The sequence below is a fragment of the Paroedura picta genome, chromosome 7, assembly GCF_049243985.1.
Source record: "Paroedura picta isolate Pp20150507F chromosome 7, Ppicta_v3.0, whole genome shotgun sequence".
Classification (NCBI taxonomy): Eukaryota; Metazoa; Chordata; class Lepidosauria; order Squamata; family Gekkonidae; genus Paroedura; species Paroedura picta.
The window spans coordinates 104,401,067-104,413,167 of NC_135375.1; the positions used below are offsets into that span (position 1 = coordinate 104,401,067).

The window sequence follows — 12,101 nt, forward strand, 5'->3', positions numbered from 1 at the left end:
CTCAACATCCAGCTGCCCTTCACAGCATGACGGTCCGGAGTTCTCATCAGCTTTCAAAACAGATCTCTGACCTCATCAGACAGCCACCGACAGTGTAAGTATTTGACTCGACATAGGTTGCCATTTGGAGATTTCCTGTAAAGTTGCATGGTCATGCCTATATTATGCATTATAATCAGGCAACTGGGACCCAATGTCTATTGTGTTTCTAATAATTTGTGTTTCTTTGTAATGTAAACAGACCGCAGCCTACAAAAGAAGACACTGCAACACCATTACCTGCAGAAAAGACGCCTACAAGCATAAACCAGATGCCTATTGAAACCAATGAATTTCCACAGTTGCCTGAGGGCTTGGAAAAAAAGCCCATTCTTCTTAAATTCAGTGCCAGGACTGATGGAATTGCTATTGGAGCAGCCCTCTTGCCATCCTTAAAAGGAGAGTACAAGATGGGAAGAATGAGAAGCCATGGAAGGACAGGTAACTGTTCCAATGAGCTTCATAGATCTCTATTTAGGGAATATCACAAATATCAGGGCATCATTAAAAGATTCCACTTGTAATATATCACATGATAATTCTACTTGTAATAGGTACATTCAAAAGCATTGATGCTTTTAAGGAACTGAAATTGTAAAATTGCTGTAAAATTGCGTGCTGAATTTGTAAAACATGACATACTAGTTCCTCAAAAATTAAATGAGAATAAATTGCAAAATGTAAATTATTCTCAAATATTTATAATGTAACTATCAGTCAATAATTATTGCAGTTTAATGCAAGAACGAATACTAGTGGCTTTCTTTGGAGAATGTAGGAGGGCAGGACGCCCATTCTTTGTAATTTTGAAAACCTTTTACTATAAGTGTATATTATAATATTAAAAATCCCTTCGCCATACATGTCAGCAGCATTTTTTTAAAAAAAGAACAGCCATGAAGGCATATGAATAGTTCTCAGAATTTCCATCATGTTCACTGTGGTCTACATTTGCTAAAGTTTAACCACTATATCTTTGCCACGTATGAATCTTGGTGAAAATTTGGTTGGGGGTTGGGATGAAACATTCCCTCCACACACAGGCAGTTTAACTGAGCAACTTGAGCATCACTTGCAGAGAGATAACAGGTAGCTTTGACCCATGAAGCAGAAGATAAGTGGCTATTTCTGTAGTTATTTGTATTGCTAATGTATGATACTTAATTTAGCCATATCTCCTGGTTTTGCAGGTGCACAAACAAGGTTTACATTTGAATTGTCATATCAGAGGCTGCGATGTACTTTTAAAGTCTCTGCCACTGATATATCTTCCATCCCTCCGTCAGCCAGTCTTAACCTTCCTCCTGTAACCCTGTCGGGTACATGCATCATGGAGGAGCATGACAGCTATACAGATCAGACATGGAATATAGATGAGCTACCGACTAAACAGGGTTATTACCTACAGGGAAATTCCTCGCGTTGCGTTGCTGAGGTTTGTATTCAAGACTGCCACTATCTTGGAAAGTTATTTTATTATACATGAGTTTTAACATTTGTTTCTGCATAGAACAGTATTTTTGTTGTGATGCTATAAACATGGTCCTCAGCCTTTTGTATCTAACATTCCAGCAACTGTTCTGCCAGAGAACCTGGGTCCCACCATGCTTTTTCTGAGAAGGAAATGTATATGTTTACAGGCTGTTTGTTATTATATTTATCATTGGGAATGAACAAATTGTTATAGAAATCCTGTGTCAGGCTGGTGGTGCCCATAATACAGCTTGAAAACCTCTGCTGTATTGTAAGACTGGAGCATACCTCTGCTGTTATCATGTAGATCTTTGCACACATTATCCTCAGGCCTTTCATTCTGATGAATACCAAGCCCTTGACTATATTTCATGTGAGCTGATCAGGTAATCAAGATTTGACAGAATGTGTAGGGTGATTTTAAACTATTTGTTTTTTTGTTTGTTTTACCACCCTCTTCTTACAGCTCAGGGCAGTTTACATAACACAAGAACATGAACAAAATAAAAACAATAATAGAGACAGTAGGTGATCGAAATGGCTCAGTAACAACCAACAGTAACAATAACAGCAGTAATCATTGAACGTTAACATGTCAACTGTAACTGTAACCCCATAGATCGGTCAATGCAGAATTGCTCCTTCTTGTATTTAATGGGCATATCTGAATGAGAAGAGGGGTTTTCAAACAATAATTTTCAGTTAATGTGAGGGAGTTCGTAATTGGAATACGTAGTTCTAGAAGAATTTCAGGAAGCCCCGGTATCTTGGAAATGTTCAAAGGGCTAGAATGATCAAATATCTGCAGAATTCCTCAGAGAAGAGCCAGACCATAAAGATAACGGAGCCATAAAGGTTTTCTGAATTATTAATCTTGCTACTTATTATCATTTAGAAATCAGGTGGTCTACAATGTGGTGATGTCCACCGTCTTCGAACGGTGGTGAAATGCAGCATTGCCAAATCACAGGCTCTTCACAGTCCCCAACGAGGGCTGAAAACAAAGAATGCTGCAGAATTCAAAGTTGGTGCTCTCAGAATCAACATTCCTCAACATCCAGCTGCCCTTCACAGCATGACGGTGCGGAGTTCTCATCAGCTTTCGAAACAGATCTCTGACCTCATCAGACAGCCACCGACAGTGTAAGTATTTGACTCGACATAGGTTGCCATTGGGAGATTTCCTGTAAATTTGCATGGTCATGCCTATATTATGTATTATAATCAGGCAGCTGGGACCCAATGTCTATTGTGTGTCTAATAATTTGTGTTTCTTTGTAAAATAAACAGACCGCAGCCTACAAAAGAAGACACAGCAATGCCATTACCTGGAGAAAAGGCTCCCACAAGCGTAAACCAGATACCTATTGAAACCAGTGCATTTCCGCAGTTGCCTGAGGGCTTGGAGAAGAAGCCCATTGTTCTTAAATTCAGTGCCAGGACTGATGGAATTGCTATTGGAGCAGCCCTCTTGCCATCCTTAAAACCAGAGTACAAGATGGGAAGAATGAGAAGCCATGGAAGGACAGGTAACTGTTCCAATGAGCTTCATAGATCTCTATTTAGGGAATATCACAAATATCATGGCATCATTAAAGGATTCCACTTGTAATATATCACATAACAATTCTACTTGTAATGGGTACATTCAAAAGCATTGATGCTTCCAGTCAGTTTTTCCACGGCTTTCCTTTGACGAGTCCCTTCTCTGAGCTCTATGTGTGACATGACAGGGATGCTTGGAGGAGACAGGAAAAGGCACAGGATTTGAAATATTTTGGTTAAGTTTTTTTTGAAAATTAAATGAGGATAAAGTGCAAAATTTAAATTATTCTCAAATATTTATAATGTAACTATCAGTCAATAATTATTGCAGTTTGAAATGCGGCTTATGGTTACAGTCCAGAGCAACTCATGAGAAAATTTTCACGTGCAGCGTTTTGGCTGTTATCTTTTCCTAACAACAGCACTCCAATATTGCTAGGGAATTTCTTTAGAAACTTGAGAGGACAGCAAAAACAATTCATAATCTGCCAGGTCTCGGGGAATGGCCAGTTTAATGGGAAACCTTCCTAAATCCTGTTGGGTGCTTTTTATGTTTATGCTTATGAGTAAAGAAATATGGATTCCTCATGGTTATGGTTCCCTCTCTGAGGAACATCAAATTAGACATCTTGTTCAATGCAAGAACTAATACTAGTGGCTTTCTTTGGAGAATGTAGGAGGGCAGGACTCCCATTTTTTTTGTAATTTTGAAAACCTTTTACTTTAAGTGTATATCATAATATTAAAAATCCCTTTGCCATACATTTCAGCAGCAATTTTTTTTAAAAAGAACAGCCATGAAGGCATATGAATAGTTCTCAGAATTTCCAACATGTTCACTGTGGTCTACATTTCTGTAGTGATTTGTATTGCTAATGTATGATACTAAATTTAGCCATATCTCCTGGTTTTTCAGGTGCACAAACAAGGTTTACATTTGAATTGTCATATCACAGGCTGCGATGCACTTTTAAAGTCTCTGCCACTGATATATCTTCCATCCCTCCATCAGCCAGTCTTAACCTTCCTCCTGTAAGCATGTCGGGTACATGCATCATGGAGGAGCATGACAGCTATACAGATCAGACATGGAGTATAGATGAGCTACTGACTAAACAGGGTTATTATCTACAGGGAAATTCCTCGCGTTGCGTTGCTGAGGTTTGTATTCAAGACTTCCACTATTTGGGAAAGTTATTTTATTATACATGAGTTTTAACGTTTCTGCATAGAACAGTATTTTTGTTGTGATGCTATAAACATGGTCCTCAGCCTTTTGTATCTAACATTCCAGCAACTGTTCTGTCAGAGAACCTGGGTCCCACCATGCTTTTTCTGAGAAGGAAATGTATAAGTTTACAGGCTGTTTGTTTTTATATTTATCATTGGTAATGAACAAATTAATAGTTATAGAAATCCTGTGTCAGGCTGGTGGTGCAAATAATACAGCTTGAAAACCTGTGCTGTATTGTAGGACTGGAGCATACCTCTGCTGTTATCACGTAGATCTTTGCACACATTTTTAGTAGAAACTTGTCTTTTCAATCTGGTTTACTTGAAGTGGGAAAATGTTTAGTTCAGGAATAGATTTTTTCTCGAAGCCAGTTTTATCACGCATTCGTTTATGATAAGCATTATCTTTCTCTGCCAGGTTGGTTCATTTGGACATAATCTCACCACAGACCTTTTGAACCACCTAGTTTTTGTTCAGAAAGTCTTCATGAAAGAGCTCAATGAAGCGATGCAGAAAGTTTCAGGTAAGTGTAATGGCTTTTGAATTTTAGTCGAATGTTACTTTCTAGTAGATAGAACCAGCTTTTCCTCTAGATCTCACACAATTCCCTTCTTTAGTTACAGCCCCCCATACTACATGGCTTTTGTTCATTCAGAGAAGACAGGCACCCCTAGTATCCCCCCCTGAAGAGCTGGGTGAGGGAGGGGCCGGGCGGGAAGAGAGGGGATGGGGGTCTGCCGCCAGGTAAATTTTAACCACGGTGGGGTTTTAATTGTTCAAATTTTTATCTTTGTGGGGTTTTACGATGTGACTGTAACCTGCCCTGAGACAGTCTCGAGAGCAGCAGGATATAAATCAAATAAACAAACAAATAATCCTTATTGTAGCATTTTAAAGGTCTTTTTTTCACAAGTGGAAAAACTTGTCAAAACTAACCCATTGTTTATGGTTTAAATGAAGCAAGAAATAATCAAGTGTGTGCTAGGAAAACCAGTGCCATACTTTCTTGAACGTTCAAATCTGGCTCCTCTTTTATGAGATTGACTTCAGAATAAGAAGCCTTCTTGACAAAAGCTGTGTTGGATGGATCGTATTTATTTCAAGCATCTCTCAACTATTCCCCCAATAGAGAACCCAGAGTAGCTTATATTGGTCTCCTGTTCACCATTTTACACTCACACTAACCCTGAAAGACAGGCTAAGCTGAAAGTCACCAAGCACGTTTGCATGGCAGACTGGGAATTAAACCACTGCACAGCTCCTAGGTTTTATCTATAAATAATATCAAAATTTGTAATCCTTGGCAAAATTCTGGAAATATACGAAATATCCTTGCAGGAGTGGAGCCACCTAGTCCTCTTTGGAATGCGCATGATGGGACAACGGATGGAGAGAAGCCAAAGATTCTCCTCTATTCTTTCAGTCTACAGTTTAAGGTAGTTTTTGTCTCTTGCATGTTTGCCACAGTATGACAAGGGGTACCTTTCCCCCATTTTAAAAGCACATTAATAGTATGCGTTTAATCAGTTTTTGAGCCATAATGAGTAGGTTATGCCCTGCATCACGTCTTAACCTCATTCTCAGTAGGAAGGGTGCTCCTTGTTCTTTTTTCTGTGTCTGTTCTGCTTCTTCATAAATAGCAGATCCCTACTGTTCTGCCCTTTTAAGCTTAAGGGTAATCTTAGATTTACTTGCAATTTTAAATGATTATGTTGTATTCTACTTCATTTTTCAGCCAAAACAATTGGCTTCCAAACACTCGTGTACCTAGTGTATTTGACACCTGGAGGAGATAATTTTTAACACCCCACTCCTACCTCCATAGGAAGCCTGTAAACAAAGAGAGACGTTTCTGTCTTTGAGACATGTACAGGTTGTTGTGAAAGAACAATCTTAGCAAGAGGGGGGGGGGGGGAGAAAAGATGAGGGTCTTCTTTGCATTGCAAGAAACAAGGAGGCGTTTGAGTAACTCTTGGGGCACTCCCTTCTGGGAACCATTTCCTCATCTCATTCCTCAAGCCAGAGATTTCTGCCTCTTTCTTTGACCATTGGCAATACTAGAGCAACAGGCATACCACTGCCTCTTTTAATCCCTCCGGGAATTCTCCTGCTGAGAGGGAGAGGTTGATTATTTCCCAGAGGGGGGCTCCAATGCTTATGTCTGTTGTTTTTAGGAGCCACGATGGACATGGGTCTAGTGGTTGGCCTCAGTGCTGCCAGCATCCTGTCCACTTCATTTAGTGAGAGTCGTCTGAAGTGACTCCTTGTTCTCTCCTTGTTCTCTCCAAAGATGGACAAGGGGCCTCTAGTTCACTTACTGTGTCCAAAGTTAGAGAAAGGTCATGCCGAAAGTGACTTGCAAATGCCTCAGCTAACGTCTAATTGGCTACTGCTGATTTCGCAAGTTATTTTAGGCAACTACTTTTTCATGAAATCTGTTGAAAGACCGAAAACTTATTGAAAACTTTATTAAAAAAATGTTTGAGAGACCATTGAAGCATACCTTTAATAGCCTTTGTTTTTCTTACCAGGGTATCCAGGTGACAGCCACAACACCATATGTGAGGGCTGTAAGATTCGAAACAGGATTGACAGAACTGGAGCTGTCCAACAGAATCCAAACAAAAGCAGTGTCTGGCAGTAGCAGCTCCTTAAAGCTTTTTGGTAAATGCCAGGTGGATTTGAATCCGGCATTAGGGCAAACTATTAAACATCACGTAAGTTTACATCCTTCGTATGGTTCTCAAAATAAGATTTAAAAGGAGATGCCAAAAACAGCTTTGCAAAACACTGTGGAAATGAACAACCACCCTGAATTTTAGTTTGTTTGTACGATGTCAAAGTGGGTCCTTTTTAATGTTGAAGTCTCATGTTTAATATCTCTGGGCTATCTGAAGGTTTATGAAGAAGCTGGATCAGACTTCCATCAGGTTGCTTCTTTTAAGACTGGAATTGGATTAAGAAATGCCCTCAGAGAGGAAATCGGTGGCTCATCGGATCGTGCAGCTGTGCTCATCACTTTAAACAGACCCGTTGTCTTTGCTCAGCCTGTGGCCTTTGATAGAGGTACTGCTAGATGCTGTGTCTGTTGTATGAAGATTTATATGCCTTCTGAACACCAGTATTTGGGGAGGAAAATGTATTAGAGAGCCAGTTTGGTGTAGTGAGGAGTACGGACTTCTAATCTGGCATGCTGGGTTCGATTCTGCACTCCCCCACATGCAGCCAGCTGGGTGACCTTGGGCTCGCCACGGCACTGATAAAGCTGTTCTGACCAGCCAGTGATATCAGGGCTCTCTCAGCCTCACCCACCTCACAGGGTGTCTGTTGTGGGGAGAGGAAAGGGAAGGTGACTGTAAGCCGCTTTGAGCCTCCTTCGGGTAGGGAAAAGCAGCATATAAGAACCAACTCTTCTTCTTCTTCTTCTTCTTCTTCTTCTTCTTCTTCTTCTTCTTCTTCTTCTTCGTTTGAACTGTAAAGAAATCCCAATTTCAGGCAATATGCTGCCTTTGTTCTTCAACATAGTTTGGGAACTGAAATGCAAATAACTTTCTAGCTCTTCCGGGATAGCGTTATTGTTAAAATCAAGGTTGGATTATACGCAGTTATGAGCTAACATCATGCAAAATGTTTTTCCCCCTAAAAAGCTGTGCTTTTCTGGCTGAATTATAAGGCTGCTTATGACAACTGGAGTGAACAGAGACTGGCCTTGCGTAAAGACATCCACATGGCCACAAAGGAAATAGTTGACATGTCACCTGGAATCCAGCCGACATCTGCTCAGGCATTGGGAACACTCTTTCTTCAGCTAACAGTTAATGATTTAGGAATTTGCCTGCCCATCACAAGTGCACCACAGGTATTGAAGAATATATGATTTCATTATTGAAATAACAATTTGTCCACATCCAAACATTTTTCATAAAACCGTCTCAAAGTTTTAATATTGCATTAACACTATAATTTGAAATGCCAAACTAATATGTTTATGCTAACAATGTGAACTAAAATACTAATTACCTAACAATTTGCCACAGTTACAGTGGAACTTAAATGTTGGGGTAGAATGGAATTTTGGTTCTAGAAATTCTTCTAACATGCTTCTTAGATACTGTGGCAATGAACTTATCCAAAAACCTACAATACATTAATTTAAACATCAAAATATTTTCCTTAGCGTAGAATTTTAATTACTATTCATTTAATTTATTTGAAGAAAAACTCCATCCTGTCCCTCTGCCTGGATGTAATAACTTTAAAAGTATTTTCTTAAACATTTAATTCTCTGTTAATCATTTATATACTAGTAAGCAAGCCCGCTGCAGGGGAATGCAGCGGGCGCTAGGTGCTTACTTGAGTCGGCGGCGGCAGTCGGACAAAGCCCAGAACTCTGTTGCATGTCTCCTCCTCCTCCTCCTCCTATGAATGCTGCCAGTGACAGAATGCCTATACAGGTGTGAAACGAGCAATTTGTTTCCTTTCAGCTACACTACAACTCCGAGATGTTAAAGACTGAATGGCCGAATGCATCCCGTGGTTCATCTCTGCCAAGAACCCTTTGCAAAGAATCCAAGCTGCATGGTATGAAATAATATAATGTATTCATTTTGAAATACATCCAGTTCTACAGAGCTTCTGCCTGAAATGTTGATGAGTTACTCTTGGGGTTATGAATGACCTTGTAGCCCCATATTTTGGCAGTCATGGCCTCCTGTGGTAGCCATTTTGTGATTGTGCCCACCACCTTGCGTCAGAATAACAATGGGGCCCACAGGATCAAAAAGGCTGGGAAATCCATCCCCATTTGACTAGGACCATTTTTGACTTCCAAATAAACTTAGATGTTTACATGATGTAATTTGGATGCTAAAATCTGATACTGGATTCAAGATCCGGAATTCTTTAATATTTATTTTTAAACATTATCCTTCACTTTTATTCTCTCTATTCTTATATTATTAGACATTTTTTCACAAATGGTTTTGTGAAAACCTCTATGAACGTAGAGGTTTAACGTGGTTTTAGAGAATTGGATGCAACATTGGCAAACATTAAAATTCTGTAATCATAATTCAAACTGACAAGCACTTTGAGCTACATTTTACTTTTTCATATAGAAGAATAAACCAAAGATAGCAACATAGGGATTTTGAGGTCAAGATGAAGAGGGCTTTCTACAATCTTTGTAGTTTAAAACATTGGCAGTGCCTTACAAGGCATTTTGAGGCGAAGCATTATGAATACAAATAGAGTTGACCAAATATGGCATCTATTTTTGTATTAAGTGTCAGGATTTTACCTCTGGCAATCAAAAGTGAATTGATACTTCCCCTTAATGGAATAAAAATTCTTCAACTTCCAAATATATCTAGGTCTTCAGAGGAACTATCCTCTTCATTTCTTGAGTATGGAAATCCTAATTTCACAAACCACACTATAATTATGTTAGTGATGGGAGTTCTAAAATTATACTCCCATGCAATTTAATGTCTCTTTTTTTTTAAGTATACCCCCTTCCCCGTTTGCTTCTTCATGGAATTCTTAGCCCCATTTATTCAACTTCTATAGTACTTTAGGATTCTCCTTTAGGATTCTCTCCAGCTACTGCAAATTAGATTAGACTGAGAGAATATGACTGGCCCAAGGTCTCCCAGCGAGCTTCTGTGGCACACATAGAGATTTGAAGAGACTAGTCCAACCACTGCACCAGCTCTGAATAGTTTGATATACTCTTTAAATTGGGCTAATGCCTTGCTCACTCCCAATTCAGATGATTATTGAACACATTAAAAAGTCTCTGTACCAAGACTTGTGGGATCCTACTGCTTGCTTCCCTCTGCAGAACTGTCCATTTATGCCTGCTCTCTGCTTTCTGTCTTTAGCCAACCCAACCAGTCCCCGTGATTATTCAGCTGACTGATGACGACTCTGGGTGCAATCTCAACTCCTTCCCTCCCCACTTTTCCAAAGCGGAAGAAAACCATCAAATCATTAAACCTCAGTCAGGGCCTGTTCCTAACTTTGCATGGCCACCTTTCTACCGAATGGGCTATTGAAATGCAGCCATTCAGGACAGAGTTGTTTTTAACTGCTATCTGTTTAATTTTATAGAAAGCTTATTCATTGATTTGGTAGCTATTTTTCTTGCTGTTTCAAATTACATGTATTTAAGTCATGCCGTCTTGATGATGTATATGCAAAAGGCTAGGATTCGGGCTCTTGAGCAAAAATAGATTTATCCAATGAGTTAGAAAATCCATTTCTCAATTTGTATTCTAATGAAAGCTGGTTAACTGGTATTTCACTGAACGCTTTTTTAAAAAAACCTTTCGGCCAAAGGGAAGGGAAGAGGTGGCATAAAAACAGCAAAATTGTACGCCTGGGTTGCACTGCAGTCTTTGCCGGAGGAAATGGTGATTAGCCCCTGCTTGTTGGATTTCCTAGAAAAGGCACTTGAAACCATTCTTATAACTCCAATAAAAAGGAACGATGCAGGTACCATATGACAAACTAACTTATTTCTATCACAGCTACAATTTGTTCCATGTTCCCCTGCTTAATTATTAAAACTAATTTCTTTGTCTTATTAAAAGCTGTTAGCACCCAAGATGAAGATATCGGGCAGTTGGATATGCAAGATCCCTTAGAAGAGTCCACAGCCTCCTTGGTGTCCTCATCAACCTTCCCTGTGGACGTGGTGGTTTATATAAGAGTTCAGGTGAGAAGGAAGACAGCAAGACCTGGAGGCAGTTCCGGTGCCGTTGAAGTTGACGACACAGTGGATGGGAAAATGCCATGATGCTCTTCATGACAACGTAACATTTAGAAGAAGGAGCATAATCAGCGGAACTGTGGTCTCAATAACTCTGAAGGGTGCTCAGCAATGTCCCTTCAGACATTCCACCTTTAAATAAATGTTTCTGCTGCATGTTTGCCGTTTGATTTCCTAGAATGGTTCTAATGTTGTTTACCTGAATAAGCCATCATGCAGATATTGATATTCAGGATAGAAATATTGTACATATTCGTTGCAACTGGTGTGTTTGTGTCTTAAAAAAAACAGTTTTTAAAGGGAAAGGGGCTTTTCGGGAGCATGAACACAACTGTCCATTGGCTGTTCTGTTTGATTTACGGCCAGGGGCGGGAAGAAGCACAGAAAAATATCGCTTCCTTTGCTGCAATTCCAGCGAGACCAGAAACCTGTGGGGTATGAATACAACGCTGCTGGGACTTCAATATTCCACTAAAATTAAAGGTATGAGGAATGCCGAAATTCCACTATTAAATATAGCGTTTCTGCATACTGAAAACAATTGGCAACATTGGTCCTTGTGCGGAAAGGCCCCAAGGTCTGCGTTCATTCACAGATCCAGCACAACGCCACTAAAGACAATGAAGAGAGACTTCAAGTAGTTGGCTGAGAGCCTGCCCAAGGCTTTTGGGCTGGGGCCTCAGACTACGAAGGATTTCAAGGAGGTGTCTGACTCCCTGCCCAAGGTTTCTGGGCTGGGGACTCCAAAGGTGGCATACACAGGCATGCAATCGACAGCCTCTGCAGAGTGAGCCCCCCCCAGGTCTCGGGGGTGGGTTTCTCCACTACCAGCTGGGACTGGAAGGTGAACGATGCAGAGCACTGCAGGAGACAAAAGGGGCCGGCGTGCCTCAGTGGTGAGATTGTTCCAGTCCCTAGGATATCCCTAGCTGCGAGGCAGAGCCCTTGCAGGAGCCAAAACCACCCCAGGAGTGGGGGGATCTCCAAGTTGCCAGGCAGGACAGGGGCCAGGTCAAGCACCCCACACCTGGGAACAAG

The 12,101-nt window shown here is 40.4% G+C and overlaps 1 protein-coding gene across 2 annotated transcripts; it reads left to right on the forward strand.

The window, feature by feature from the left end:
* The first annotated feature begins 1,236 nt into the window (after positions 1-1,236).
* LOC143841884 (bridge-like lipid transfer protein family member 1) lies at positions 1,237-11,544 on the forward strand. Of its 2 annotated transcripts, XM_077346457.1 has the most exons (12): positions 1,237-1,474; positions 2,408-2,655; positions 2,803-3,041; positions 3,974-4,218; positions 4,709-4,814; positions 5,630-5,727; positions 6,823-7,008; positions 7,189-7,357; positions 7,939-8,150; positions 8,776-8,872; positions 10,885-11,009; positions 11,430-11,544. In XM_077346457.1, exons 1-12 carry the CDS (start codon positions 1,370-1,372, stop codon positions 11,502-11,504), a joined length of 1,905 nt encoding a protein of 634 aa, XP_077202572.1. In that variant the 5' UTR covers positions 1,237-1,369; the 3' UTR covers positions 11,505-11,544. The 2 variants fall into 2 exon arrangements, with proteins under 2 accessions (XP_077202572.1, XP_077202570.1); XM_077346455.1 differs by lacking the exon at positions 11,430-11,544 and having other exon boundaries at positions 10,885-11,367.
* The last annotated feature ends 557 nt before the right edge of the window (positions 11,545-12,101 follow it).